Source organism: Gekko japonicus, unplaced genomic scaffold, assembly GCF_001447785.1.
Source record: "Gekko japonicus isolate JY-2015 unplaced genomic scaffold, Gekko_japonicus_V1.1 scaffold1, whole genome shotgun sequence".
NCBI classification, from domain to species: domain Eukaryota; kingdom Metazoa; phylum Chordata; class Lepidosauria; order Squamata; family Gekkonidae; genus Gekko; species Gekko japonicus.
The window spans coordinates 2,948,149-2,976,049 of record NW_015164181.1 but is presented as its reverse complement, the minus strand read 5'-3'; the positions used below and the strand labels follow the sequence as shown (position 1 = coordinate 2,976,049).

Sequence of the window (27,901 nt, the reverse complement as noted above, 5' to 3'; positions counted from 1 at the left end):
GTTCTTATGTTCTTACTTGGATGGGGCCACCACCAGGGAAGGCCCTGCAGAGGAAGGGAATGGCAGACCACCTCTGCTTCTCACTTCCCTTGAAGTCCCTTTCTGGGGTTGCCCTGAGTCAGCTGCGACTTAACGGACCTTTAGACTACACGCATTAGGGTAAGGGTGGGCCTGACTTCTCTCTGCCTCTTCCCTTTCCAGACTGAGCCCCAAGTACAGAGAGGATGGCCAGAAGGCCAACAGCCATCGGTCCAGCCGGAGTCCCTCCTCTTCTTGCAGTGGCCACAGCCGATCAGCCACACCTCACCAAAACGGACACAAGGGCAGCACCCAGAATGGCCGCCATAGCCACGGTGCCCTATCGGAGAAACAGCAGGAGGTACGAATGCTTCTATTTCATTCTGGTTTCAGCCTACTCTGATCTTCCTTCCCAGAACAGCCTGCCCCGTTCTCACATTCCACTGACCAGCTTAATAGACATTTTGCTCCAGGTGTGACAGATGACACTGGTTCTGTTACTACACAAAAGGATGGATGGGGAGGCGATGGTCTTCCTCCATCCCTTCCTCTCTCTGCCTATCATAGACTGACAGGCAACAGCTGGCTACATCTGGGCATTTCCATAGAGACGTGCTACAAGCAGAGGTGGAAAATAGCATCCATGGGAGAAGGAAGCACTTCTGAGAGGCTTCACTTAAGACCTGTTCCACATTTTGATGGGCAAGATTGATTCTTTTATTCGTAGATGGCAACTAGTTTTTGCAGATGGACCTCTGAGTAGGGGTTGAGGAGTAGGCGGGGCCAAGGCCGTACATCCTGTTCCCCAGATGCCTTACTGCCAAGTTCTGACAGATGTCACCCCTTTTAATGATTTGTGGTTGGCAAACAGGGAGAGGCAGAAAGCACTTGTAGGTGGTCAGATTTGGTTCAGGGGCCTCCCTACTTTATTGTAAAGAAATGAAGCATCGGGGGAAGGGGGAGTGGTGGAGCACATGCTTTGTGAAGGGTCCAGGCTCAGTCTCTGGTACCTCTAGTTAAAGAATCTCAAGTAGTGGGTGAGGGGAGGGGCCCTTCTCTGCCTGAGACCCTGGAGAATTGCTGCCAGTCCAAACAGCTAGCTGGTCCAATGATCTGACTCTGTATAAGGCAGCTTCATATTTTTGTACATTCAGCTATAGCGTCTGGTTAAACATTTTTTTTGCAGGGTTTTGTCATGCTCTAAAAACCTACGAAACCTGTTTCACAAGCAAAATGGTAGTGGGACCCCCCCAAAAGTGTGATCACCGTAGGTAATCTTGCCTGTATCATACCACCTTCAATTCCCTGAAAAGCTATTTTCCAACTCCAGTCTTGGTACTGTCCTTGACTGTTGCCCATGGGAGCCAAGGTGTGTGCTTAGTGTTGTGGTAGTGCACCACTTGGGAGAACTCCTAAGGATGTTGAACAAGACTCAAGTGGAGCTCAACTGTCGGTTGATAACAGACAGCAGGTATGAGGTCACCAGCAGTAGCATCTTAAGCAGAGAGTCACACCTTTCTAAGTCCATTAAACTCCAGTGGTGGAATACAACCCTACTTAGGACAGCCAGATAGCAAAAAAAACAGGTTTTCAGGACCACGGAGAGCTCCCTCTTAACATACACATTGCTCTGACTTGGGGTCTGAGGTCAACTGATGACTTAAATAGAAGAAGAAGCGATTGGATGTATACCCTGCCCTTCGCTACCCAAAGGTGTCTCAGAGCGGCTTACAATCTCCTTTCCCTTCCCCTCTCCACAACAGACACCCTGTGAGGTAGGTGGGGCTGAGAGAGCTCTGACAGAAACTGCTCTTTTCCCAGAACAGCTCTTATCAGAACTATGGCTTGCCCAAGGTCATCCAGCCAGGTGCAAGTGGAGGAGTGGGGAATCAAACCCGGTTCTCCCAGATTAGAGTCCATGCACTTAACCACTACACCAAACTAGCAAAGCTAAACTGCACAATGACCAGTCATTGGCTCTTTCCGCACTTGGATCTCGTCCCTGGTCTGAGAGCTATTTATTTATTTATTTGCTTTATTTCTACTCAACCTTTCTCCCCAAAGCGGTTTACATTATTCTCCCCTCCTCTATTTTATCCTCCCAACAACCCTGTGAGATAGGTGAGGCTGAGAGTGTGTGATTGGCCCAAGGTCACCCAGCAGAGGGGATCTGAACACGGGTCTTCCAGATCCTAGTCCGACACTCTAACCACTACACCACTCTAGCGGAAATCTAACTGAGCAGAGCCTGTGCTTAGAGCCTAGCACCCCAGCATGCAGAGCTTCTGTCTGTGGCTTCACTGCTAACAGCTTTCAAGAAGAGGAAGAAGAGATTGGTTTTATACCCCGCCCTTCACTACCCAAAGGAGTCTCAGAGCAGCTTACAAACTCCTTTCCCTTCCCCCCTGTGAGGAAGGTGGGGCCGAGAGAGCTTTGAGAGAACAACAGCTCTGACAGAACTGTGGCTTGCCCAAGGTCATCCAGCCAGGTGCAAGTGGAGGAGTGGGGAATCAAACCCGGTTCTCACAGATTAGAGTCTGCGCACTTAACCACTACACCAAACTGGAAGGCAAGAGGAAGCAAGAGGCAGGTGCAGCAGCTGGCTTCTGGTCCTTCTTCTCAGGAGTCTGAACCCCTGGCCCCAGGGGCAGATCCTTGTGTTGCCGTCTTCCCCGGCTGGCCTGCTGGGCTCTCCCTTGTTCCAGACCTCAAGCCAACTTGGCATCTGCAGGAGGCATGTTGACCCGCATGAGCAGAGCTCCTCCTGGCCTTTTTTTCTTAGAATCACTGGCACCTGGTGATCAGCATGTGTACATGCCCAGAGGCACGGCCCAGATTTCCCACTGAGAATCCTAGCACTAGATACATTTCACTTAGTGAGTCCTGAGCAAGGGCGAGTATTCTGTTTGGACACCTTTGGTATTACTTATTCTATTCACTTCACCGCCCTGTCCTCCATTTGCATCCAAATTCCTCAGGGTCCGGAACATTCCTGTGCAGAGATTTAATTCACATCCCCCACCAATTCCCCACAGCTTCATTCTTGCAACGTTCCCTCTAAACTGTGGAGTCTTGTGAGCAAAAATTCTACTTTGTGAGCTACTGGCATTAAAGTTGTGAGCAGGTGATTACTGCATAAATTAGTTTGCTCTGGGGCCATCCCTCCTGAGCTAAGACAACAGTGTGTGAGGCGGAGGCTAAAAAACTCTGAGCTAGCTCACACAAACTCAGCTTAGAGGGAACACTGGTTGGGGGGGCCTTCCTTCCACCTGCACCCCTCTTTAAAAAAAAAACAACCAAGGTACACCTAGGTTTATTGTTGTCCTAAGAATAATTTCCCTCTCTCTTTTGCACATCACAAATCCACACCATTTTTTCTTCCATTTATCTCATTATCTGTTTTTGCTTTCTGTGATGCCCCCCCCCCCAGGTCAAAGAGGCAATGTACAGTAAATAAAACCAATGATTCCCTGTCCGTGTGGCAAAACCAAATTGCCAGGGCGTTGCAAGACATAAATTATTTTCAGTGGTGAAAATCTGCGGGTCTAAAGTAATCACGTGCAGAGGAAGCTGTTGTGTCCCTGAACGATTTACTGCCCTGGCCCTTGCCTCTTTCCAGTTAGGCTCCTTTTACTATGATTCCGTTATTCCCAGTGCGGAGATGTGCACCAGAATTACCAGGCCTCTGAGAAAGCTGCCTGTTGTACCTCTGCGTGGGGCTCTGCACTGGCCTTGCCTCCTTCCACTTCTACCAATATCTCTGCATCAGCTGTGCTTTGATCCTTCAATGACTCCCAATACAAAGATGCAATGGAACTGTCTGTCTGTGGAGGAGGCTGCCCACTGCAACTCTGCCCGAACCACCAATTTGGGCATGTTTTCATCCAGTCAGGAGGCATGCCCAGATGAAGAACTCATACAGAAAAAGACCAGGTGGGCTCCTCTGATGGAGGGCAATTCTTCTTATACACTGTAAAACTCAACCAAGTTCAGGTGCAGTCACAGCATACGCCATCAGGTTTAATTTGGGGCTGGGGGTGGAAGTATGCCCCAGCTCTCAGGATTCGTGGGAAACCCTGGTTTAGGTAGAATGTCTTTTGATGAGAGACGCGACCCCATCTTCCTGTCCCGCCATCCTGCCCCAAGACCATACGGAACAAACAATACTTAACAAAATCCCTTTGTTCACAAGCATGGCCTCGACTCTTCTCCAAGAGCATTTTTTTTTTATTTTTAATTCCAATCTGTGTTTTTCTTTAGCCTCCCGTTCGAAAAGCGGTAATATAAAATTCCATTTCTTTGCTCGGCAGAAACCGGGAAAGGGGAGGGCGGGGAGGTGAAAATGGATGTTCCTTTTTCGTTCCCCCCCCCCTCGTCGTTCTTTCCGATTTTCCCCCTGTTGTAATGTACAGAAATGCAGACTCTTCCTCCACCTCCCCTTTTTTTTCTTCTGTTCTTGTCATGTGGATCTAGAGATGTTCTTTTTTTGAAATTTCTTTCTTTCTTTTTGTTTTGTGCGTGTGCGTGTTACTGTGGAACCCCCCTGGCCAGTTGTAATCAATGCACAGACATCTCTCTTGACAGCTGTTAACCCTAACCCTTATTTGTTTCAACCTCAAATTTAAAAGGGAAGACACCTGAACTGCCTGTTTAAAAAAAATAGCAGATCCCTACCTGTCTATCACATTTTTACCCTACCTTCCTTCCAGGGAGGTCTACAAGTATTCATCTCCTAATGACAGGGGTTATAAAATTAGAGATGATGTAGAGAGAGAGCTGCGGTGGCTCAAGTGGTTAAGACGCTGAACTGCAGGCTGTGGAAGGTCAGTAGTTCAGCAGTTTGAGACCCGGGTGCTGCATGACGGAGTGAGCTCCCGTCTCTAGTTCCAGCTCCTGCCAACCTAGCAGTTGGAAAGCAAGAAATTGCAAGTAGATAAATAGATACCACTTCAGTGGGAAGGTAACAGTGTTCCGTGCGCCTTGGTGTTTAGTCATGCCGGCCACATGACCACGGAAACCTCTTCGGACAGCGCTGGCTCTTCGGCTTTGAAACGGAGATGACAACCGCAACCCTAGAGTTGGATTCGACTGGCTTTCAAGCAAGGGAACCTTTACCTTTAGAGAGAGTGGACAGGGAGAGGCTTTTTGCCGCCTCTCATAATACTGGTCATCGATTAAGCTGAAGGGTGAGAGATGCAGGACAAACAAAAGGAATTACTTCTTCACACAGCACGCCGTTAAATTGTGGAACTGGCCGCAAACTTGGAAGGCTTTAATTGATTTGATTCTTTTTTTTAGTCGCCGCTCACCTGAAGGGTCTCATGGCGACTTAACAACATTAAAACCAATAAGGTAAAAAAACAACATAAAAACAAATAACAAATATTAAATATTAAAATACATGGCTATCGCCGTACCACTATTAAAACAGTCCGAACATGTGGTTACCCTCCAAAGGCCAACCTACATAATTCGGCTTTGCATGCCCTGCGGAAACTAAGCAAGCCCAGCAGGACACATATATCATCCGGGAGTGCATTCCACAGGGTAGGGGCCACAGCCGAGAAGGCTCTTCCCCTGTTGACGGCTAACTGAGCCATCCTGGGGCCAGGCACCTGCAAGAGGCCCCTAGGCAATGATTGAAGGGAGTGCGGGGTGGGGGATTAACAGGAGACACAGTCCCATAGGCGTGAGGGTCTCAGATCACTGTGGGCTTTAAAAGTGGGGTGGGGCTATCAATGAGTAGTCCAGGGCTCTTTTTGTAGCAGGAACTCCTTTTCATATTAGGTGACACAGCCCTAATGTAGCCAATCCTCCAAGAGTTTACAGTAGCCCCTGTAAGAAGAGCTCTGTAAGCTCTTGGAGGATTGGCTACATTAGGGGTGTGTCGCCTAATATGCAAAGGAGTTCCTGCTACAAAAAGAGCCCTGCCAGTGGTCACAATGGCTATGAGGCATGATGACTATCTACTACCTCCAGTACCAGAGGCAGGATGCCTCCCTGTGTCAGTTGCTGGGGAACACGGGCAGAAGGAGGCTGTTGCAGTCATTCTGTTTGTGGGCTTCCCAGAGGCGTCAAGGGTGTGTGCAGAGAATGCTGGACTTGATTTATTTATATAATTGAATTTCTAGCTCACCCTTCCCTGCACAGCAGGGCTCAAGGCGGGTTACAACAGTAAATATACACAATAAATTGAAACAGAATCTACACAACATTTAAAAACCTACATAGCATCAAATAGTACATAAGATGGCAATTAAGCAGTTATTAAAACCTACACAGCATCAAATAGTACATAAGATGGCAGTCAAGGACAGTTATTAAGCACCGCCAGAGAACTTTCAGGATGTATGCCCATAGCTGGAGCCAAGTACAGGTCAGGTGGCTCTTCTTGTATTAAGATGTTACGTTCCTCTATTTTATCCACATAAGCCCTGTGAGGTAGGTCAGAGAAAGTTTCTGGTCCAAGGGGTCACACAGTGAAATTGATGGTAGAACAGGGATTTGAACCCCACCTTTCACGGTCCTAGTCCAACCCCTAACCACCACACCACACTTGCTCTGGTCACAGCACATTGACTTTTGTTTGCTTATTGATTATAATTAAGCGCCATCAAGTTGCAACCAACTTAGAGCAACCCCTCATGGGATTTTCACAGCAAGAGACGAGGAGAGGTGGTTTGCCATTGCCTTCTTCTGCACAGCACCCTTTGTCTTCCTTGGTGGTCTCCCATCCAAGTACTAACTGTGGCCAGCCCTGTTTAGTGACAATAGTGGGGGGGGGTTCTTTCCAGAGCTAAGTGAAAGCAGGTTGTTTTAACCACTTCATTACCTATCCCACCTAGCACCAAATTAAACAGACTGTGACACTTCATTTCCCCCTTGCTAGAAAACCAAACTCAGATTTCAGTTGTATCAAACTCAGAACAAGTTGACTTCCCTTTTAAATGAACAATCTCAATTTTCAGTTCATCTTTTCATGCCGATTGGCTTCCTTTATGGCTCTTCCTTTCTTTTTCTGTCTCTTCCTCTCTGACCCCCTCTCTCTCTCTCCCTTTCTCTCTCTCTCTTCCATGTGCACACTTTATAATTTCTCCCTTTTTCAATGGGGCCACCCCCTGTAGCCTCTCCCCAACACAAACAGAATCCCAAATCTTGACATTTTCTGCCTCCATCTGCTGCTTCTCTTGCATGCTTTCTGGGACCTTTTTTTTTCCCCTTTTCAAATTTTAAGTGTTACATAGAAACTTTTTTTTTTTACTTCTTTTGTTTTATTTTCCAAGGGCTGCTGCTATTTAGGCAACTGTCTTTTAAAAAAAAATATTAAAATGATTTGCCTAATATGACCAAGGCAAAACTGAATTGAAACAAACAAAAAAAATTCAACAGCAAAGTTTTGTTAGCAAAGAGGTCTGAAGCACATTACTAAAGAGTCATTGTCTTTTTCCCATTCTGCCCTCCAAATGTTTTCTTTTTTTATTATTGCATTCCTGACCAATCCAAAGGTAGGTATTTGTCTCCCTCCGCACGTTCACTTCTGCAGATCAGCCTGTTGAAAAGCACAGTAGTTTGATTAAATGTTTTTTCTATCTTTCTACCTCTCTCTCTCCCTCTCTCTCTCTCTCTTTCTCTCTCTCTCCCTCCTTCTTTACGCTTGTCTCTTTTTGGTGGCTCTGTACAATTTTTATTGTAATTTTTTTTTTACAGTTAGCTACAAAGTCATGCTTTTCTCTTTCTTTTCTCCCCCCTCCCATGTAAATTGATTTTTTTTCCCTTCCCAATTTTTTTCCTTGTTCTGTTGTTAGAATGCATTTCTGTGTGTTTTCAGCTCTTCGATTTTTCGTGTTATGTTTCCATAAATGGTACAATTATGTCCCGCTGATTTGATTTCCTCTGTGTGGTTTTTATTATGATTATTATTTTTTTAACATAGTCAGATGACATAACAGGCCAACTTAATTATCACTGTCATAGAATAATTTAATGAAGGGATAATTTGTTGGTTTTTTTAAAATCTCCCTCTTTTGTTTGGTGGCTGCAAGATTTGCAGGGAACATGAAAAAAATGGTTCCAGTTTGAGCTGTAATTGAATTTATTATTGTAAACAAAATCCAATATGTGTTGGGGACTCCATTGTTTAGGCCAAGCCTCCAAGGAATTTCAAGAGAAGTAAAAAGAGGTTTGCAGGGCCGTCCAGTGCATGCTTACTCAGAAGCAAATCCCATTGCACTCAGTGGAGCTTACTCCCAAGCAGGGCTTTTTTTGTAGAAAAAGCCCAGCATGAACTCATTAGCATATTAGGCCACACCCAACAGCAGAAACACATTAGCATATTAGGCCACACCCCTGACAGCACAACTCATTAGCATATTAGGCCACACCCCACATGTTACCAGAAGTGTGGTCATCAAACCACACCCACCTTTTGCTTCTTATTCTGTTTACTTTGTTGTCAAAACCCTGGGCTTTTTTGTAGCAGGAACTTCTTTGCATGTTAGGCCACACACCCCTAATGTAGCCAATCCTAATGAGTGTCTGCCGTTAGGTGTGGCCTATTATGCTAATGAGTTCCTGCTGGGCGTGGCCAACTCAGGAGCCAGCCGGAACTCCGTTCCTGTGCGTTCCTGCCCAAAAATAGCCCTGCTCTCAAGTAAGCATGTACCTGATCGCAGCCTTCACTAGATTCACAAATCAAATTAATAGTCTGCTTCACCTCCAGTAAGATATTTGCAGCTAAGTTGGGGGATGTTATCCAGGCTTCTGGAGAAATTTAAAGGGAAATGAAAAGAGGATCAAGCAGGTTTTCCAACTTGTGTGTCATAAGACAACTGCTATGAAAAACAAACACATCAAAGCTTCCCGCCAGCCCAAAGCCCTCTATCTCATCAGCCTTCTGGGGGGTGAGGCGGCACCCTCCTCCATGTTGTTAGCACTGCGCATGCCAGGTGCTCTATTCAATACTTGGAAAGAGAAAACACCTAACAATAAAGAACTCCTAGTTCCTTTTCAGAAACAAGGCCAGGTTAATTCAGAACTCCAGCATTTTGGGGGGAAATTCAGATGAGGAGAACTGCCCCATCAACCACTCCAAAATCCAATGGAGGCTGATGGCCATCTCTATATAACTTCTCCACCAATGGTGTCCATTTGAACACACTGTCTTCCAATAAGAGCCATCTATGATTCAGTCCAACTTCCAGCACAGTCCCCAGTCTTTATCCTGCACGTCTGCCACGTTGTCTCCTGTAGGCCACAACACAGAGAAAAGGAGGTCTTAATCCCCTCCCTCCCTGACACTGTGAACAAGAATGTTGGATTGGGCAGCTTCCTTCCTTGGCTGCTCCTTATCATTTGCCTTTGTCACAGTTCACGCTCAGGAGTGAGTTAGTGGCTGCAACTGAAACAGTTGACCAGCTGCTTCAGAACAAGAAGTTGATCACAAGCTTCAACATAACAGCGAGCCCTGCCACCTGGGTGCCGGTAGGCAGCCCCAACCCCGTAGACATGTGGCCTTAGCTAGGGATAAATTTGGAACTTGTAAGCCGCTCAGAGACCCTTCGGGGTTGGAGCAGGGTAGAAATCGAAGACATAAATAAAATAAATACATAAAATAAGGTACATACCCCATAGCCAGTCAAAGCAGGGGGGCGGAATCTCAGTCCTACAGTCAGGGGTCATTTCCTGCAGGAGCGCACAGGAGCAGAGCTCCGCCAGTAAAGAGCCCAGGGGGCGGGCACATGCAACAAGCCCCACCCCCTGCTCCCAGCAGCCCTGAGTCAGAGCAAGAAGCAGCCACCTAAGTTGCAGAGCCCCCCCGCCCCCTGGTCCAAAACAGTCCAGCGGGACCTTTAAGACCAAGTTTTATTCAGGTACAAGCTCTCCCTCCTCTGCGGACAGATAGCCCCTCCCCCCCCCCCCCACCCAATAGCTAGCAATCCAAAACAGTCCAGTGGAGCCTGAGTGGTGGGTGTTGCTTTCTGGCACACTTCTGGTGATGTTCGGGGGTGTGGCGTATGCAAATAAGTTATGCTAATGAGTTATGCTAATGAGCTCCTGCACCTCTTTTTCTACGAAATGACCCCTGCCTACAGTTGAAGCTGAACAGAGGTCCTTGGATCACTGGTAACTTCTGAGGTCTAGAAGTTTTGCACCCATTTAGAATCCAGGTGAAATGTTCATATTCCAAAAAGGAAGCAAAGAGAGGTAGATGACGATAGATCAGGCCCACAGCCAAGATTTTTTAATTCAGGGGGCCTTTAAATAAGTCGGGGGGCACCACCCCACACACCCCCCAAGGGAGCGTCACAAATAAAATAAAAAATTGGAAGTTGGGGGACCTGGGCTGGATGGGATGTGGGGGGGCCTCAGCATTAAGTCGGGGGAGGGGAGCTTCACGTTCCCTTCTCAACATGCATTATCACGGGGCGAGGGGGGGGAGCAGACCTGAGCCTCCATGAGCTCCCACAAGAGGATGAACCCCCTCTGCCATGATCACCACTTCCTACCTCTTATCAGAGGGAGAAGTCACTAATCAAGAAGGTCTAGCTCACACATGCAGGTGATAGGGGCCTTGAGTGTATCTGCCTGTGCCCAATGGGCCTAAGGTCACCGGGCACCATGGAAACCATGGCATGGCATGGAAACCCACGATGCACTTCCCCATGGTTCTCCCAGCATGGGTGGGCTGTCATTGCTGCCCAGCCCACTCCACACTACGTTTTTTGTTAAGAAATCTTTTATTTGTAAATATATAAAAATACATGACCCTCCAATGCTGACATCAGTACTACAGGACCAAATGATAAATGACCTCTCAAAATAACAGTTCAGGACCCGGACCTGGATAGCTCAGGCAAGCCTGTTCTTGTCAGATCTCGGAAGCTAAGTGGGCCCACCCTGGCAAGTATTTGGAAGGGTGACCTCCAAGGAATACCAGGGCCTGGACGCAGAGGCAGGTACTATCAAAAGCCACCTCTCTGAAATGTCCTAGCCCTACTAGGGATTGCCAGAAGTCACCATGACATCCAGGCTGGCAAGCACACACACACACACACACAATACCAAAAAAAAAAGACAGTTTGGGAAATGTAAAGATTGAAATTTGACTTCCCAGAAGTGGGGGGGCAGGTAAGGACCCCCGGAGGGCTGCTGAGAAGTCAAGATTGAGCCCCAGGGGGTAGTGTTATGAATCTATGGGGAACACTGTTGAATTACCAAACATCTGGCCCAATAGGCAGGTAACGAATCTGGTTCCCCCCAGTTATAAACAGGAACACCATTGTGTAGATTGCTTTGACCTTTGACCTAGAGCATCAACAAAACCCATCAGTTGTGTTTCCTCCAGAGAAGCATCCTTGGGGGCCGTGACAGTCTAGAAGAGGGTCCAGTGCATGCTTTGCATGTGGAAGACACCAAGTTCAAACCCCTTTGCACCCCGTGCCCCTCCTGGCATGAACTGGGCCCTTTTCTCCATGCCTCCTCACTAGCTAAGAGGGCCAGTTCCGAAAACCGTGACAATAATGCTGCAAGGTAGTTTTGGTGGTGGAAATGTGAATAATGTAGACCAAGATACTGATTTCCTTTTGTTTTTTATTCATGCTGAAGCCTCCATAGGGTGTCTTGCCGGTAGGTATATGCATACTCTGGAAGGCTTGCTAACTCTCTTCAGATGTAGTCGGGAATGCTTTGGATGGGTAAATTGGACCACTCACTATGCCTAGCCAGAACCCCCTTGTGCTTTTGCTGATGGGTCACCAATTGTCCAGCTGGACTTGATCCTGCCTCTGATCAGTGTCCGTTGACCAAACTGTGGCTTGACCCTAAACCAGAAGGCAGCAGGCCAATCCGTTTGTTTTGCAGCTGTTGGCATTTGAAGGCAGTATTGAGATTACGATTCTCAACCTCCAGGTGGAGCCTGAAATTCCCCCAGAATCACGACTGGCCTCCAGGCTTCATAGCCCCTGGAGGAGACAGCAGCTTTGGAGGGCGGGTGATATGGCCTCACACCCCCACTGAGCTCATTCCCCTCCGCAAATTCCACCTTCCCCAAGCATCACCCCCCCCCCAAATCTCCAGGGATTTCCAGGCTAGAGGTGGCAACCTTACTTGAGATTTCAGCAGTCCAGATTTCATTGTGCCATTAATGGGAATTCAAGTGATTTGTACTTTGTTGGGCTTATGGGAGAGAAAGAAAAGCTGGGGAGGAGACCAGAGAAGGCAGTGATGCTCTTTGTTTCTTGCCCAGGCAGGCTCCTAGAGCTATCCCAGTCCATCCCTAATACTCCAGTTCCATATGTTCCAACTCTCTCTCTTTACCAGCAAGAGTTGCACTGTTCTGATATGTGGTCTGAGAAGATTCTGTAATAGTGGGAGATCTGGGGATAAAGGAATGCCTTTTTTAAGTTAGTGGCTGTGGTGGCTCAAGTGGTTAAGACGCTGAACTGCAGACTGGAAAGGTTGGTAGTTCAGCAGTTCGAGACCCGAGTGCCGCATGACGGAGTGAGCTCCCATCTTTGGTCCCAGCTCCTGCCAACCTAGCAGTTCGAAAGCAAGAAATTTCAAGTAGATAAATAGGTACCGCTTCGGTGGGAATGTAACAGCGTTCCGTGCACCTTGGCGTCTAGTCATGCCAGCCACATGATCACAGAAATGTATTTGGACAGCGCTGGCTCTTCAGCTTGGAAACGGAGATGAGCACCGCATCCCTAGAGTCGGATTCGACTGGCTTTCCGAGCAAGCAAAACCTTTACCTTACACACATGCAGTAGTGTTACCATTTTGGGAATCTTCATGTTTCCCCCACCCACCCACCCACCCCGGTGCCTCTAAAAATAAAATCTCCAAATGGCAGGAGGGGGGAGGAGAAAGGCATCTTTGTTCTAGTGCACAGGTATGTATTTAAATGTGCATGCCTGAATGCTAAGGGAAATTGTAGTGTGCAGCCTGTCATTTGGCACACAATGTATTGTGAGAGTAAACATTTTGTGAGCTATTTTGTTTTTTCAAATAAAAAGAATTAATATAGTGGACAGCAATTTTTAACAGGTATCCCTGTTTTCATCTGTAAAATGTTAGAAGGTGTGTAGTTCAGTACACTAGTTTGGCTGATAGCTAATGTTGGATGTTTTCAGTTATATGCATATATGGTAAAATATGGTAAAATATGGAGGAAGGAAATTAAGCTCCCCCCCCCGGAAAAAAATTAGCCAGCATCTCAAATAGGAGGCAGCAAATGATGAGAAGAGACCATACCAATGCTCTGTGTTTTGTGCATGGGATGGGCACAAACTACATTTTTGGTGTTCGTTTCAGTTCATGGTTCGTAGCTGAACCACAAACTGAACCATGAATCAATACAAACCGGGAGGTTGGTTCGTGAACCAAACCAGTTCATAGTGATTCATGACCCCTGCTTTGTTCTCCCTGCCGCTTTTCGCAGGGAGCAGAAAGCAGGGGGTTAAGTGGCTCACAGCCATTTAAACCCCTGCTTTCTACTCTTTACAAACTGTCACAAACTGCCTTACAATTTGTGGAAGTTCATGGCTGTTCTTCAGTTGAACCACAAACTGGCCAAAATTCGTCACGAACTTACATTTGTGAGCCAGTTTGTGCCCATCTTTGTCTAGACTCTTCAGCAATACATGGATAGTTCTATGCTGATCACATCTGGATTCTAAGACAGTCATCTATTATGCGAAGTACAATTTAATAGACTTGCACTACCATATTTCTCCTGGTCATGTGGAGGGCTGAACTTGACGTTGAAGACTTTCCTTCTCCCCATGACCATTGTGAATCATTCTTAGCTACATTCAGCATTTGAACATTTTAGCATGCAAGGTCAATACTCTGTCAAGCCAACTTCTTCACCATGAGAACTAGAATTTTTTGAAAGTGGAAGCTGAGATTCTCAGAGCACTGTCCAATTATCACCTTGTCAAACCTTTGAATCTAATTCTGTTATCAGTTTTGCAGGAAATGTGACCACTGTTGAGTGAATTTTCCCCATTTTATTTGTTAATTGTTCTGGATTTTTTTTGTGAGTTATGGCCCATGCATTCTTAGCTCTGGTTTAAACAAGGAGAATTTCTAAAATTGAATCTGGAAGTGGATTGTTTGGAGTTTGCGCCCGTTTTCTATTCCTTCACTTTATTGGCATCTTTTCTTCCCCCCTCCTATTACCAAAGTGCACCTGCAAATGGATAAAACACTGCAAAAACATCATCTGTGACATGATCACTCATACAGTTGCCTCAAGATTCTTCTTGTGCAATGTTTTACTGACATCTGTGGGTAAAACACCATACATAATAAATCTTTTTACAATCATGCTCACAATAACTTCCAGATAGCTTTTTTTTGCAGCCTTTTATGAGTGAGTATTTAATACTGGTCAGGGGAAGAGCAAAGATGCAGGTGAATGAAAAGACCCAAATGCTGTGACCAATGCATGTGCATAATGCATGCATAGTGCTCCATGCCATTTTCAGAATTTTTTTTAAAAGCAGAACAATGGCGGATTTCCAAAGGCATCAGTACCACTTTTGAAACAAGACTGGCTAACTTGGAATTAGGGATGTGCACCTGAAACAAAACTGGTAGTCCTTAAAATGACAATCCTGAATAATTTCTGAATATTTTCTGAAATATTTGGGACCTGGACACTGGTTTTCTGAGAATCCTGACTACCACTTAGAATACCTGCATCCAGAGGTCATTTCGTAGAAAAAGAGCTAGGGGAACTCATTAGCATAACTCATTAGCATATGCCACACCCCCTGACATTAGGGGCCCGGCGGTGGACCTGCAAGGCCAGCGGGAGTGCGAGGAAGCCCCGCCAAGGCCCTCCCTGGTCCCAGGCAGGCAGGGGTGGGGAGAGGCAGGGAGGAAGCAACTTACCCTCCCTCTTCTCCTGCCTCCTCCTGGCTGAATGAGGGCTGGAAGCGGGGCGGCCGGAAGCAGGGGCGGGGCTTCGTCATGTGCCCCGCCCCCCTGCACCTCACCCGGGGGAACTGCGATCCCCCGCGTTCCCCCCCCGAAATGACCTCTGCCTGCATCTATCAGAAAAGTACTTTTGTCCTGACCTGGATAGCCCAGGCAAGCCTGATCTCATCCGATCTTGGAAGCTAAGCAGGGTTGACTATGGTTAGTACTTGGATGGGAGACTTCCTTGGAATACCATGTCAGGAGGACAGAGGCAGGCTTTATTCAGCCACCTCTCTGAATATCATCTAGGCCCCCAGTAGGGGTCAGTCCTCAGAGGTCACCATGACTTCCAGTTGCATACACAGTCAGTCACCAGAGGTTGCTATGACTTCCAGGTACACGCACGCACACATATGAAAAAAATACCAAAAAAAGATAGAAAAATACTATTAATGGTTTTTTTGGATATATATTTGGACTGGAATTCCATGACCTAAGACGAAATGCAGATTAGGATAATTACCGAAGCTTGCCTAGATCCTGCAGTATGGATTGATTTTACCTACCTTTTGTTACCATGTAAGAATTCACATGTGGCCGCAGTGGCTCAGAGGTTAAGACACTGAGCTGCAGACTGGAAGGTCTGTAGTTCAGCAGTTCGGGACCCTAGCACCCCATGACGGAGTGAGCTCCCATCTCTGGCCCCAGCTCCTGCCAGCCTAGCAGTTCAAAAGCAAAAAATTGCAAGTAGATAAATAGGTACCGCTTCGGTGGGAAGGTAACAATGTTTCATGCGCCTTAGTGTATAGTCATGCTGGCCACATGACCATGGGAACACCTTCGGACAGTGCTGGCTCTTCGGCTTGGAAACGGAGATGAGCACCAACACCTAGAGTCAGATTCGACTGGCTTTCAAGCAAGGGAAACCTTTACATTTACTTTAAGAATTCATACTGATTATGGAATTTGGAGAAGCTTTTAGGGTGAGGGCTAGGAGGTGTTTTGGTCAAAGGTGGTAGCAGTTATAGTGTGGCTTTGGAGGCAGACCATAGACCATGTAGCACAACAAGAAGACATAAATACAGTTTGGATCCAAAGGAAATTTTAAGTATATGGGGGAGAATGTTTTAAAGAGGTTCTCCAACTGTGAGTTTGCTTGCAACATTCAAAATGTATGTGTTTTTAGGCCAGATTTGTGAAACATTCCTAATTTGGTATATTGAAAGTACAGGGACTTTAGCAATGTTAATTTTAAAAAATCTTAATTTTTCTGATGGGTAGGGTTGCCAAGTTGATCTTCGCCAGGAGTGGGGGGCTCCCGACCGGCATCTGGTGCGCGCACGCAACGCATGCATGTCACCCGGAAGTGATTGGACGACGCCAGGCACGCTGGGGGCGGGGCCATGGCCATACAAAGGAAAACCATAGAGTTTTCCCTCGGATGGCCATGGCCCCGCCCCCAGCGTGCCCGGCGTGGCCGCGTCACTTCCAGGTGACGCGTGTGTCGGGGAGGAGTTCCCCCCGGGCCCAATCCGGCAGCACCGGGGAACGAGCCTCTGGGGCGGGGGTTTCCCCGCCCCCCGGGGGGACTTGGGAAGCCTACTGATGGGGGTTGGATTTGACAAGCCACTGACAAGAATGAAAGACAGGAGATATGCCTCAGGTACAAGGCAGAAATAAATGGAATTTTAAAACACGCTGTTGCACATCATGTCCTTTAGACGCAACATAAGGCCATATCTTTCCGTATCCCTTGAACAGCAAAATGTGAAAATATTAAACCTTCAAAAAGTCAGACAAAATAAGCTAGTTTGAAGGGAGATGCCGAACCTTATTCCTCAAAAGCTAAACCTGTGTGTCTGGACCATAAAGTCCTGGACTGCGTTTTAAGAAGTCTAGTTAGGAAACTTCCCCGTGACACATACATTGTCTTTGTGTAGAGGTTTTAAGAGCTTTCGCTTATGCTCCCACCTGCAGTCTCAAGTGGTACAAACCATTTACCACCTGTTTATGAGAATGTGGTGTCCATTCATTTATTGCCACAAGGCCAGGCTTTATATGTAAGTGAGCATTGAAATCTGTACCTGGGTCAATTCGCATTTGAGTACTCAGATATCCAAACACCAAAAAATGAGGTCATGTCCATACCCACAAACTAGTACCCGTTCCTGTTGCCAGCAGACCCTCTCCCTACCATCTTTGGCATGTAAATTTTCGGTTGTCAAAGTGGCTGCCACTAGGGTTGCCAAGTCCAATTTTCTTACCGGCGGGGGAGCCTCGCTGGGCTCCGAGAGCCGGTCCTCGATGCACACGCGTGCCGCCAGCACGTCACCGGAAGTGACGCGCGACGTTGATCACGTTGAAGGCGTGGCCCAGATCATCGGAGGAAAAACCATAGAGTTTTCCCTCCAACGATCGGGACCACGTGATTGACGTGGTTGCGTCACCTTCGGTGATGCAGCCACGCTGTGCTTCGGGGGGGGGAGTTCCCCCCGGGGCCCAAATCCACGGCAGCGGAAATCAGGCCTCCGAAGCAGGGGTTTACCCACCACCCGCCCCCACTTGGCAGCCCTAGCTGCCACGCCAAAATGGATATTCCTCTTCTATTTACACATGGCAGCCATTTTAACAGTGCTTGCTTTCTCATTATATCTCCTCAAGATGTCCACCATGACAAGACAATGGAAGGCAGTGGTTAAGGGAAAGTAGGATGGTTCCGATCGGATTCAGGAACAGGTGTGAAGATTGGATGGCAATCCAAGAGCTGAATTTGGGTTGTATAACTTCATTTTTAATCAGACCCCTTCTTTTGAAGTGCTGAGTAAGCCCTATCTTAACCAATGTAGCTTGTACATAACAATAAAACCTGTGCCCTACCCTAATATTCTGTCATATCATGTCATGCCTCCAATGATCTGATTGGATGTGCCTCATTTTCCCATCTTTATTTTCGACTGGCTGTAGCAAGGAGATCCTTTGGTTTCATCCTACAGCAAGCAGAGGAAAGAAAATGGGAGAAGGGGGTCCATCATGGAAGGAAAATCTAGGGTCATAGTCAATGTTCTCTCTAAGCTGTGGAGTCTTGTGAGCAAAAATTCTACTTTGTGAGCTCCTGGCATTAAAGTTGTGAGCTAGAGATTTAGCTACTGCATAAATTATTTTGCTCTGGAGCCATCCTTCCTGAGCGAAAACAAAAATGTGTGAGCCGGAGGCTAAAAAACGGTGAGCTAGCTCACACGAACCCAGCTTAGAGGGGACACTGGTTACAGTTGTTCCATCTTTCCTGGATGCTTCAGAACCTTTTCATAAACATGACAAGTAAGATCTCCAGGCTGACAGTTGGCAACACTGCTTCGGATAACTCCCAGACCACAGTACCCAGCTGAGAAGCCATGTCTTGGATGCCCTGCGGGCAAATCCATACCTAGGGTTGCCAAATGGGCCCGGGGGGCAGGGAATCCCCCGCTTCGGAGGCCCAATTTCCACCACGGCGGAATTGGGCCCCGGGGGGAACCCTGCCACTGAAGCTGCGTCACCAGAGGTGACGCAGCCACGTTGCTGACGTTGGGGGCTTGGCCGAGCTTATCGGGGGGGAAACCATATGGTTTTCCCCCCGACAAGCTCGGCCACGCCCCCAACGTCGCATGTCACTTCTGGTGACGTGCTGCTGGCGTGCGCGCGCGCGCGTCCAGCAACAACTCCCGGACCGCGGCAAGGCTCCCCCGCCGCGAGGGGTAAGTCCACTTGGCAACCCTATCCATACCGCAGAATGAAATTGGTTTAACAGCCATTTCTTCTTCCCTGGGGATTATGGGAATTGTAGTTCTTTGAGAGAACTAGGACTCTCCAACAGAGAATTCTCCCCGAACGGTCATTCCTGGGATTCTTTGAAGACAGCCAGATAATTGCTGTCAGTTATAGATCTGTAGCATAGATTTTTTAAAGCATCTTAAAAGCATCTCTGAAATTCCTTCCTAGTAAGGCACTTGGAATCTGAGCCAGGGCAGGATTCCTATCAATCACTTTCCCATAACAAAAGTTCAGTGTTATTCTAATCCATTGTGGGCTTTTCCTGCTGCTTGTAAGGGGTCCCCCCCCTGTTCAGCAGATTCTGGGATTTTTCCCCCACAAGGGAACTGAAAGAGGAGAATGGAACAGGAATGGTATTACCCGTCCTTCCAGTTTATTCCTAGGGAGTTGCCAATGTTTGAAATAGGAGCGGTCCTCTCAAAGGTGACAGGGAACAAAGGGAAGACAAAGAGGACCAAGGGTGGGTCTCACATATGAAGGAATCGGATGGGTTCGTACTGGAGATGAGTTGAAACCTGCAAGATGGGTGGGGGCAGAGGCGCAACTGGCAATATATGAGTGGAGCCTCATGAAATCAGGTGGTGGGCGGATCCTGGCAAATCTGGTTTATCAGTCCCTGATCCTGGATGGAAACAGAGCTGTATTGGTTGGACCAGCCAAAAATATATAACAGTAATAATAATAATTAGTGGAGGGTTGGCTCCATCGGGCTACTGCAGCCTATAAATCTTACAATTTCCAGGCTGACGTGCTTTGTGAAATTCTTCCAAGTGATTGCTTTCTGGTGGGGAGGGGTAAAGCCAAGGCACAGAGATGGATTTCTGAGCAATCCAAAGGTATTCCGATCCTCTAGCTCTTCCTGACGAGAAGAGGTGGAGGGGCTGCCCTTTCGCAAACCCGATTGCTCATTGGCAGGCCGTAGGAGGAAAGGGTGGTTTTGGTTCTTTTTTTATTTCTCTCTTCTCTCTCTTTCTCTCTGTCTCTCTCTTCTCTCTCTCTCTTGCATTTTTGTCAATCTAATGATGCACTTATATTGCCCGCTTTTCCCTTCTCTTCATACCTTACCTACTAAAGGAGGAAATGCCACTTTCTTGGTAAGTGGATGTTAACCAAGAGGGACTTAAAAAAAAAAAAAGTGGAAATTTAACAAAACAGAATATAAGATGAATTGAAAGAGGAAAAAAAAAGAGAAAGAGATTAGAGCGTTGATGGAGACTCTGCACAAAGCTAAGACGTTGGAAACCCAGGAAAGAGTCCAGAAACATTTTTTTTCCTTTTCTTTGGTTTCAGTAATTATGATATTTGTGGAGTTTTCTTTTGCTTTCTAATTTGATTTCCCTTCCCACCCCAACCCTTATCCCCCCCCTGCCATTATCCACATCACTTTCCCCCATAATTCTCTCCTTTCTTTGCCTCCTTGATTGGCTAACCAAAAAAAGGAGACCCTCTTGACCCAAGCCCACATGCCCTGCTTCAGATCCATCCCATAATATTGCCCCATCCACCAATATCTCCTTTCCCCTTTCTCTTTCTGTTCCCCCCACCCCCCATATCATTTGGGATTTTAAACATAGCCTTCGATTTTTCCCCCCAAGGTTCTATATTTGAACTCTCTCTCCCTGTTTCATTTTGCTTTCATTTTGTTTTTTCTTTTCTGTTTTGCATGCCAAAGATTTGCATGAGCTGCGTTGTGTAAGAATGAGAGGGTGAACAGGGAAGCAAGGTGCAGAGTAGTTTCTGTGTAGCCTGCCTTATTGAACCATTGTGCATTGCCGTTGTGAATTGCCGCTTCCTCCCGGGCAGGGAGGGGGGGTTCTCTTTGTTTTTGTTTTTAAAAAAAACATTCTCCTTTCCTTCTTTCTTTCTTTCCCCCTTCCTTCTCTTCCCCCTTTTCTGTCGTTCTTTCCCCCAGAGGCTGGATTCTGTATCACCTTCGCCCAGGGTACACATCAAGACCGAAGCGCCATCGCCTCATGCCAAAGCTGGCAGGGGGAGCAAGCATGGCCTCAAGACCCCGCGGCAGTCCGCGTCACCAGGGAGGTGCTCGGGAGGAGAGAAGCACCTTCACAGGCGCCATTCCAGATCCGCTTCGATGCCTAAGCACAAAGGGCGCGGCAGGGCAAAGGCCTCTGGCCCCAAGGACTCCCCACGTTCTGTCAGCCAAACGGGCTACAGCAGCGACTCAGAGGGCTCCACCAGCTCACATCCATACCACGCGGCAGCCGGGGTGGAAAAGAACCATGGGGTGCACCTGAAGACGTAAGCAACAAGGGGTGAGGGCGGGGGACGTTCCAATATGCCCTTGTTGTTCATGAGCCATGCCATTTTGCCTTTTTGTCTTGTGGGTGTTCCCAATTGGTTTGTCCCCGTGATTGTGCTCTTTAGTTATATGATGTATTTCTACATGATATTTCTCGTCAGATCTCGGAAGTGAAGCAGGGTTGACCCTGGCCAGTATTTGGATGGGAGACCTCCAAGGAATCATGGAATCATAGAATCACAGAGCTGGACACGGTCATACAGGCCATCTAGTCCAACTCCCTGCTCAATGCAGGATCAGCCTAGAGCATTGCTGAAAAGTGTGTGTCCAGCCGCTCCTTAAAGGCTGCCAGTGACAGGGAGCCCAGCACCTCCCTGGGCAGCTGATCCCACTGTTCCACAGCTCTTACAGTAAAAAGGTTTCCCCTAAGATCCAGCCGGTGCCTTCCTGCCCTTAATTTAAACCCATGAGTGTGAGTCCTCTCCTCTGCTGCCAACAGGAACAGCTCCCTGCCCTCCTCTTAGTGACAGCCCTTCAAATACTTAAAGAGAGCAATCATGTCCCCTCTCAACTTCCTTTTCTCCAGACTAAACATTCCCAAGTTTCTCAGCCTTTCCTCCTAGGGATTGGCCTCCAGGGTTGCAACATGGAGTCAAGCAATGGCAAACCACCTTTGAACGTCTCCTGCCTTGAAAACTCTACCAGGGGTAGCCGTACGTCAGCTGTGACTTGATGGCACTTTCCACCATCAACAGGGGACTCAAAGCATCTTGTAAAATAAACACCAAAATACATAATTTAAACAAGCAGTAAAAATGAATGCAGCAACATCCTGAGCCAGTCTTGGATTCCCCCCTGGCCCATCTCACTCTGGGCTATGGGTCTCACCCTTTGGCTCTTTCCTAAAGGCTTGAACTTCTGGACACACCCAGGCTTACATATCTGTAGCAGGAGGGAATGGTTGCAAACTCAGGACTGTTGGGCTAAGAGCCAAGGGCCAAGATCCCCGTGGGTCTTACCCTTTGGCTCTTGCAAGAAGGCTTGCACTTCTGGCCGCATCCAGGCTTACATATCTGTCACTTCAACTATACAAAATAAACAAAACCAATAACCCAATATGCTGGAAAAAATGTGGACAAGTCGGTACTTACCTTCACTGCTGGTGGAGCTGTCCAGGGATTCTACAGTTCTGGAAAGAAGTATCAACTCAGATCAATGAGATTGCCTCACAATCAATTCTCTGCAAACCAGAAATCATGCTTCTGAATCTATGGGGCAACTCAATAAAAGATAATACCAAAGAGTTTACCTCAATACTGTTAGCAACAGCCAGATTAACAATAGCATCATCCTGGAGATCTCCCACACCTCCAACGCTCACTGCATGGTATGAAAAATGGTGGGACCAATTCGTAATGGCAAAGGTTTCAGGCTCGATTCAAAGAACACAAAGAAGAAGAAGAGGAGGAGGAGGAGGAGGAGGAGGAGGAGATGGAGATTGGATTTATAACCCGCCCTTCACTCAGAGTCTCACAGCAGCTTACAAACTCTTTTCCCTTCCCCTCCCCACAACAGACACCCTGTGACGTAGGTGGGGCTGAGAGAATTCTGAGAGAACTGTCCTTGAGAGAACAGCTCTAACAGAACTATGGCTTGCCCAAGGTCATCCAGCAGCTGTGAGTGGAGGAGTGGGGAATTAAACCCGGTTTTCCTACATTAGCGTCTGCGCACTTAACCACTACACCAAACTGACAATAATAGTCTACTCCAAATTCGTTCAGACATGGGCACCAGTATTAAACTTCATGTCAACACACAAATTACTCCCTTCAAACCCTCCATATCGCAAATGGTTATTCTTATAAAATGTCAAAACCAAACTACAAATACATATTAATAATGACCAAAATATATTCAGATCTAAAAGCGCACTGCTGACAATTATTAAAGGATCTACAACCTATTCTCAACGACAAATCAAACATAACAAAAGATCATTAAGTTAAATAGCTTACTCTATAATAATACTGTGTAGGAGATGTTATTATTATTGTTACTGTTATTGTTATGATCTTAATACTGTTATGTTATATATTGTATTATATACTACAACATATTGAATAAAAATAAATATTTTTTAAAAAACATATCCGTCACAGGGAAGGAACGGAAGCTTATCCCTGATCTCACTCCAGTAGCAGAGATGTTCCCAGCACTTCCATCCCCCTGCTAGATGGTTTCTGTAGGCTATTCCCCACCCTTTCAATGTGATTAACATGTCATCCACCAATGATACCAAAACAAGGTTAAACACTGCATTAGTTTAAGGGGGGAAATTAAACACAAGGAAACAGAAGATGGTGCAAAAAAGGGGTCCCTGATTCCAGTTTTGTTGTTGTTGTTCAGTCGCACAGTCGAGTCCGACTCTTCGCGACCCCATGGACCAGCTCCCGCCAGGCCCCTCCTGTCTTCCGCCGTCCTCTGAAGTTGGCTCAATTTCATGTTCGTTGCGTCGCTGACACTGTCCAACCATCTCATCCTTTGCCGTCCCCGTCTTCTTTGACCTTCAATCTTCCCCAGCATCAGGGTCTTCTCCAGTGAGTGCTCCCTTCTCATTGGGTGGCCAAAGTCTTTGAGCTTCAGTTTCATTATCTGGCCTTCCAGGGAACTGTCAGGGTTGATTTCTTTTAGGATTGACTGGTTTGATCTTCTTGCAGTCCAAGGGACTCTCAAGAGTCTTCTCCAGCACCATAGTTCAAAAGAATCTATTCTTCGGCGCTCGGCCTTCCTTATAGTCCAACTCTCGCAGCCATACATGACTACTGGGAATACCATCGCTTTGACCATGCGGACTTTTGTTGGCAGGGAGATGTCTCTACTTTTTATCATGCTGTTTAGGTTCGCCATCGCTTTCCTCCCAAGGAGCAGGCGTCTTTTAATTTCATGGCTGCTGTCACAGTCTGCGGTGATCTGGGATCCCAGGAACGTGAAGTCTGTCACCACATCCACGACTTCCCCTTCTATTTGCCAAGGAGTGATGGGGCCGGATGCCATGATCTTAGTTTTTTTGATGTTGAACTTCAATCCCACTTTTGCGTTCTCCTCTTTTACCCTGAGCAAGAGGCTCTTGAGGTCCTCTTCACTTTCTGCCATTAGAGTGGTATCATCTGCATATCTGAGGTTGTTGATCTTTTCCCCAGCAATCTTAATTCCCGCTTGTGATTCATCCAGGCCAGCATTTCGCATGATGTACTCTGCATATATATTAAATAAGCAAGGTGACAATATACATCCTTGTCGTACTCCTTTTCCTATGCTAAACCAATCAGTTGTTCCATATCCGGTTCTAACTGTCGCTTCTTGGCCCTTATACAGGTTTCTCAAGAGACATGTGAGGTGGTCTGGTACTCCCATCTCTTTAAGGACCTGCCATAGTTTGTTGTGATCCACACAGTCAAAGGCTTTAGCATAGTCAATGAAGCAGAAGTAGATGTTTTTCTGGTACTCTCTTGCTTTCTCCATAATCCAGCGAATGTTGGCAATATGATCTCTCGTTCCTCTACCTCTTCGAAACCCAGCTTGTACTTCTGGTAGTTCTCTATCCACGTACTGTTGAAGCCTAGCTTGTAGGATCTTGAGCATGACCTTGCTAGCGTGTGATATGAGTGCAATTGTGCGATAGTTTGAACATTCCTTGGCATTGCCCTTCTTTGGGATTGGAATGTATACTGACCTTTTCCAATCCTGTGGCCACTGTTGCGTTATCCAAATTTGCTGGCAAATGGAGTGCAGAACTTTAACAGCATCATCTTCTAAGACTTTGAATAGTTCAGCTGGAATACCATCACCTCCACTAGCTTTGTTGTTAGTAATGCTTTCTAAGGCCCATTTAACTTCACATTCCAGGATGTCTGGCTCGAGGTCAGTGATTATACCGTCGTGGTTGTCAAGGACATCGAGGTCTTTCTTGTATAGTTCTTCTGTGTATTCTTGCCATCTTTTCCTAATCTCTTCTGCTTCTGTTAGGTCCCTACCGTTTTTGTCCTTTATCATGGCCAGCTTTGCATGGAACGCTCCCTTGATTTCTCCAATTTTCTTGAAGAGATCTCTAGTCCTTCCCATTCTATTGTTTTCTTCTATTACTTTGCACTGTTCATTCAGGAAGGCCTCCTTATCTCTCCTTGCTGTTCTCTGGAAATCTGCGTTCAGTTGGGTAAATCTTTCCTTTTCGCCTTTGCCTTTCGCTTTCCTTCTTTCCTCTGCTATTTGTAAAGCCTCATCAGAAAGCCACTTTGCTTTCTTACATTTCTTTTTCTTTGGGATGGTGGTGATTGCTGCCTCCTGTACGATGTCACGAACCTCTGTCCATAGTTCTTCAGGCACTCTATCTATCAAATCCAGACCCTTGAATCTATTCTTCACCTCTACTGTATATTCATCAGGGATGCGATCTAGGTCAAACCTGAATGGCCTCGTGGTTTTCCCAATTTTCTTCAGTTTAAGTCTGAATTTTGCAATGAGTAGCTCATGATCTGAACCACAGTCAGCTCCAGGTCTTGTTTTTACTGACTGGATAGAGCTTCTCCATCTTTGACTGCAAATTATATAGTCAATCTGATTTCGGTGTTGCCCATCTGGTGATGTCCATGTGTAGAGTCGCCTCTTAGGTTGTTGGAAAAGGGTGTTCGCTATGACCAGTGTGTTCTCTTGACAAAACTCTGTTAACCTTTGCCCTGCTTCATTTTGCTTTCCAAGGCCAAACTTGTCTGTTATTCCAGTTACCTTTTGACTTCCTACTTTAGCATTCCAGTCCCCTATGATGATGAGGACATCATTTTTTGGTGTTAGTTCTAGGAGGTGTTGTAGGTCTTCATAGAACCGGTCCACTTCAGCCTCTTCTGCATCAGTGGTTGGGGCATAGACTTGGATTACTGTGATGTTGAATGGTTTGCCTTGGAATCGGACAGAAATCATTCTGTCATTTTTGAGATTGTATCCCAGTACTGCCTTTTGCACTCTCTTGTTGACTATAAAGGCCACACCATTTTTTCTACGAGATTCCTGGCCACAGTAGTAGATATAATGGTCTTCTGAGTTAAATTCGCCCATTCCTGTCCACTTTAGTTCACTGATTCCTAGGATATCGATGTTCAGTCTTGCCATCTCATTTTTGACCACGTCAAGCTTACCTTGATTCATAGATCTTACATTCCAGGTTCCTATGCAGTATTGTTCTTTGCAGCATCGGACTTTCCTTTCACCATCAGACACATCCACAACTGAGCGTCCTTTCGGCTTTGGCCCAGCCGCTTCACTCTTTCTGGGGTTACTTGTACTTGTCCTCTGCTCTTCCTCAGTAGCATATTGGACACCTTCCGACCTGAGGGGCTCATCTTCCGGCGTCATATCTTTTAGCCTTTTGATACTGTCCATGGGGTTTTCTTGGCAAAAATACTGGAGTGGGTTGCCATTTCCTTCTCCAGGTGGATCACGCTTGGTCTGAGTTCTCTGCTGTGGCCTGTCCGTCTTGGGTGGCCCTTCACGGCATAGCCCACAGCTTCATTGAACTGCGCAAGCCCCCTCGCCACGACAAGGCAGTGATCCATGAGGGGCCACAAGTGATGGGCCACTACATAAAAGTGCCTAACATCTGGTGACACTCTGGACAAAACTCTATGGTAGAATTAGCTTCAAACCATAGAGTTTTGCCCCCAAAACAGAGTGTAGCCCCCACGATGTCACCAATATGTGTATGTCACTTTCGGGTGATGTAGGCACGTCACTGACATCCCTGACGTGTACGTCACCTGGAGGGGGCATAGGAACGTCACGCTTCTTCCCTCCCCTCTCTTCGAGCCTCCTTGTAAGTCCACCGCCGGCTTGTGGGCCAGACTTGGCAACCCTACTTTTCTCGTAGGGCTTGGTCCCCAGGCCCCTGATCATCCTTGATCCCGGTCAAACGAGCGGGATGATCCACTGCCAAAAGGAGGCAAATTAGAGCCGGAGCAAAAAGAACCGCGGGAGTGCAATCTGACGTGCCCCCACGGCTCTATGCTCTGGCAGCTGATCAAATGTTGTGCAGCAAACCGGCAGTAGCACAGTTGTGCGCATGCGTGGGATGGGGAACGGCGCTGGCTGCGACGGGCTACCAGCGCTTCCCCGACCAGACGCCTGGAGTTGCCGCACATCATCCGGAAGGTAGTGCTCTGTTGCTAGTACCTTTTAAATGTGCATTTTCGGGCCGAAGGGACGGATCGGGGATGGGTGCGTGATGCTTCCCAGATGTTGCGGTGTGCTTGATGCGCCCCCGATCTGTCCCTCTTGCGGGGCAAATCCTCCTGTGTGACCGGGGCCCTCATTGCTCTCTTCTGTTTGGAGGCTAAGGCCTTCTACGGCTGTTACCTGCTAGCACTGAAACCTCTGAATATGGAGGTTCTCATTAGTCACTATGGCTAGTAGTTATTGACAGACCACTCCTCCGTGAATCTCTCTAACCCACCTTTAAAGCCACCTGTGCACAGGGTCATCACTATATCCACTACTAACTCCAAACCAGTGGCACCAATGGTCCAAACAAGATAGGACCAGGCCAGACAGGACTCTGAAAGAATATTCAACCCCTTGCCTTGCTTTCATCTAACAGGGGGGGGGGAACCTTACTCCCCCAATACCTTGGTAAATTTTTTCCTCCCTATTTCTTTCTTTCTTTCTTTTTGCCCAAGGAACTTTTCAAAGAGTCGGGAGAGATAAGAGGAAGCAGGCAGGCATCTATCACATGTCATCCTTATCAGTTCTAGAATGGCTGCTTGCTTAACAAGACTGAAGGAGATTCATTTTTTCCCAGCAGGCTGCCAAGGTGGGTGGAAGTCAAAACCGTATTCATTAACC

At 47.0% G+C, this 27,901-nt stretch overlaps 1 protein-coding gene across 1 annotated transcript in view; it reads left to right on the top strand.

Annotated features, from left to right (window-relative positions):
* The window catches only part of SRRM3 (serine/arginine repetitive matrix 3), a 69,616-nt gene that overhangs the window by 30,955 nt on the left and 10,760 nt on the right, over positions 1-27,901 (top strand). The window contains exons 8-9 of the mRNA XM_015407981.1: positions 202-379; positions 20,666-21,012. Coding sequence (XP_015263467.1) covers positions 202-379; positions 20,666-21,012 — 525 coding nt within the window. The remainder of the gene's footprint in view (positions 1-201; positions 380-20,665; positions 21,013-27,901) is intronic.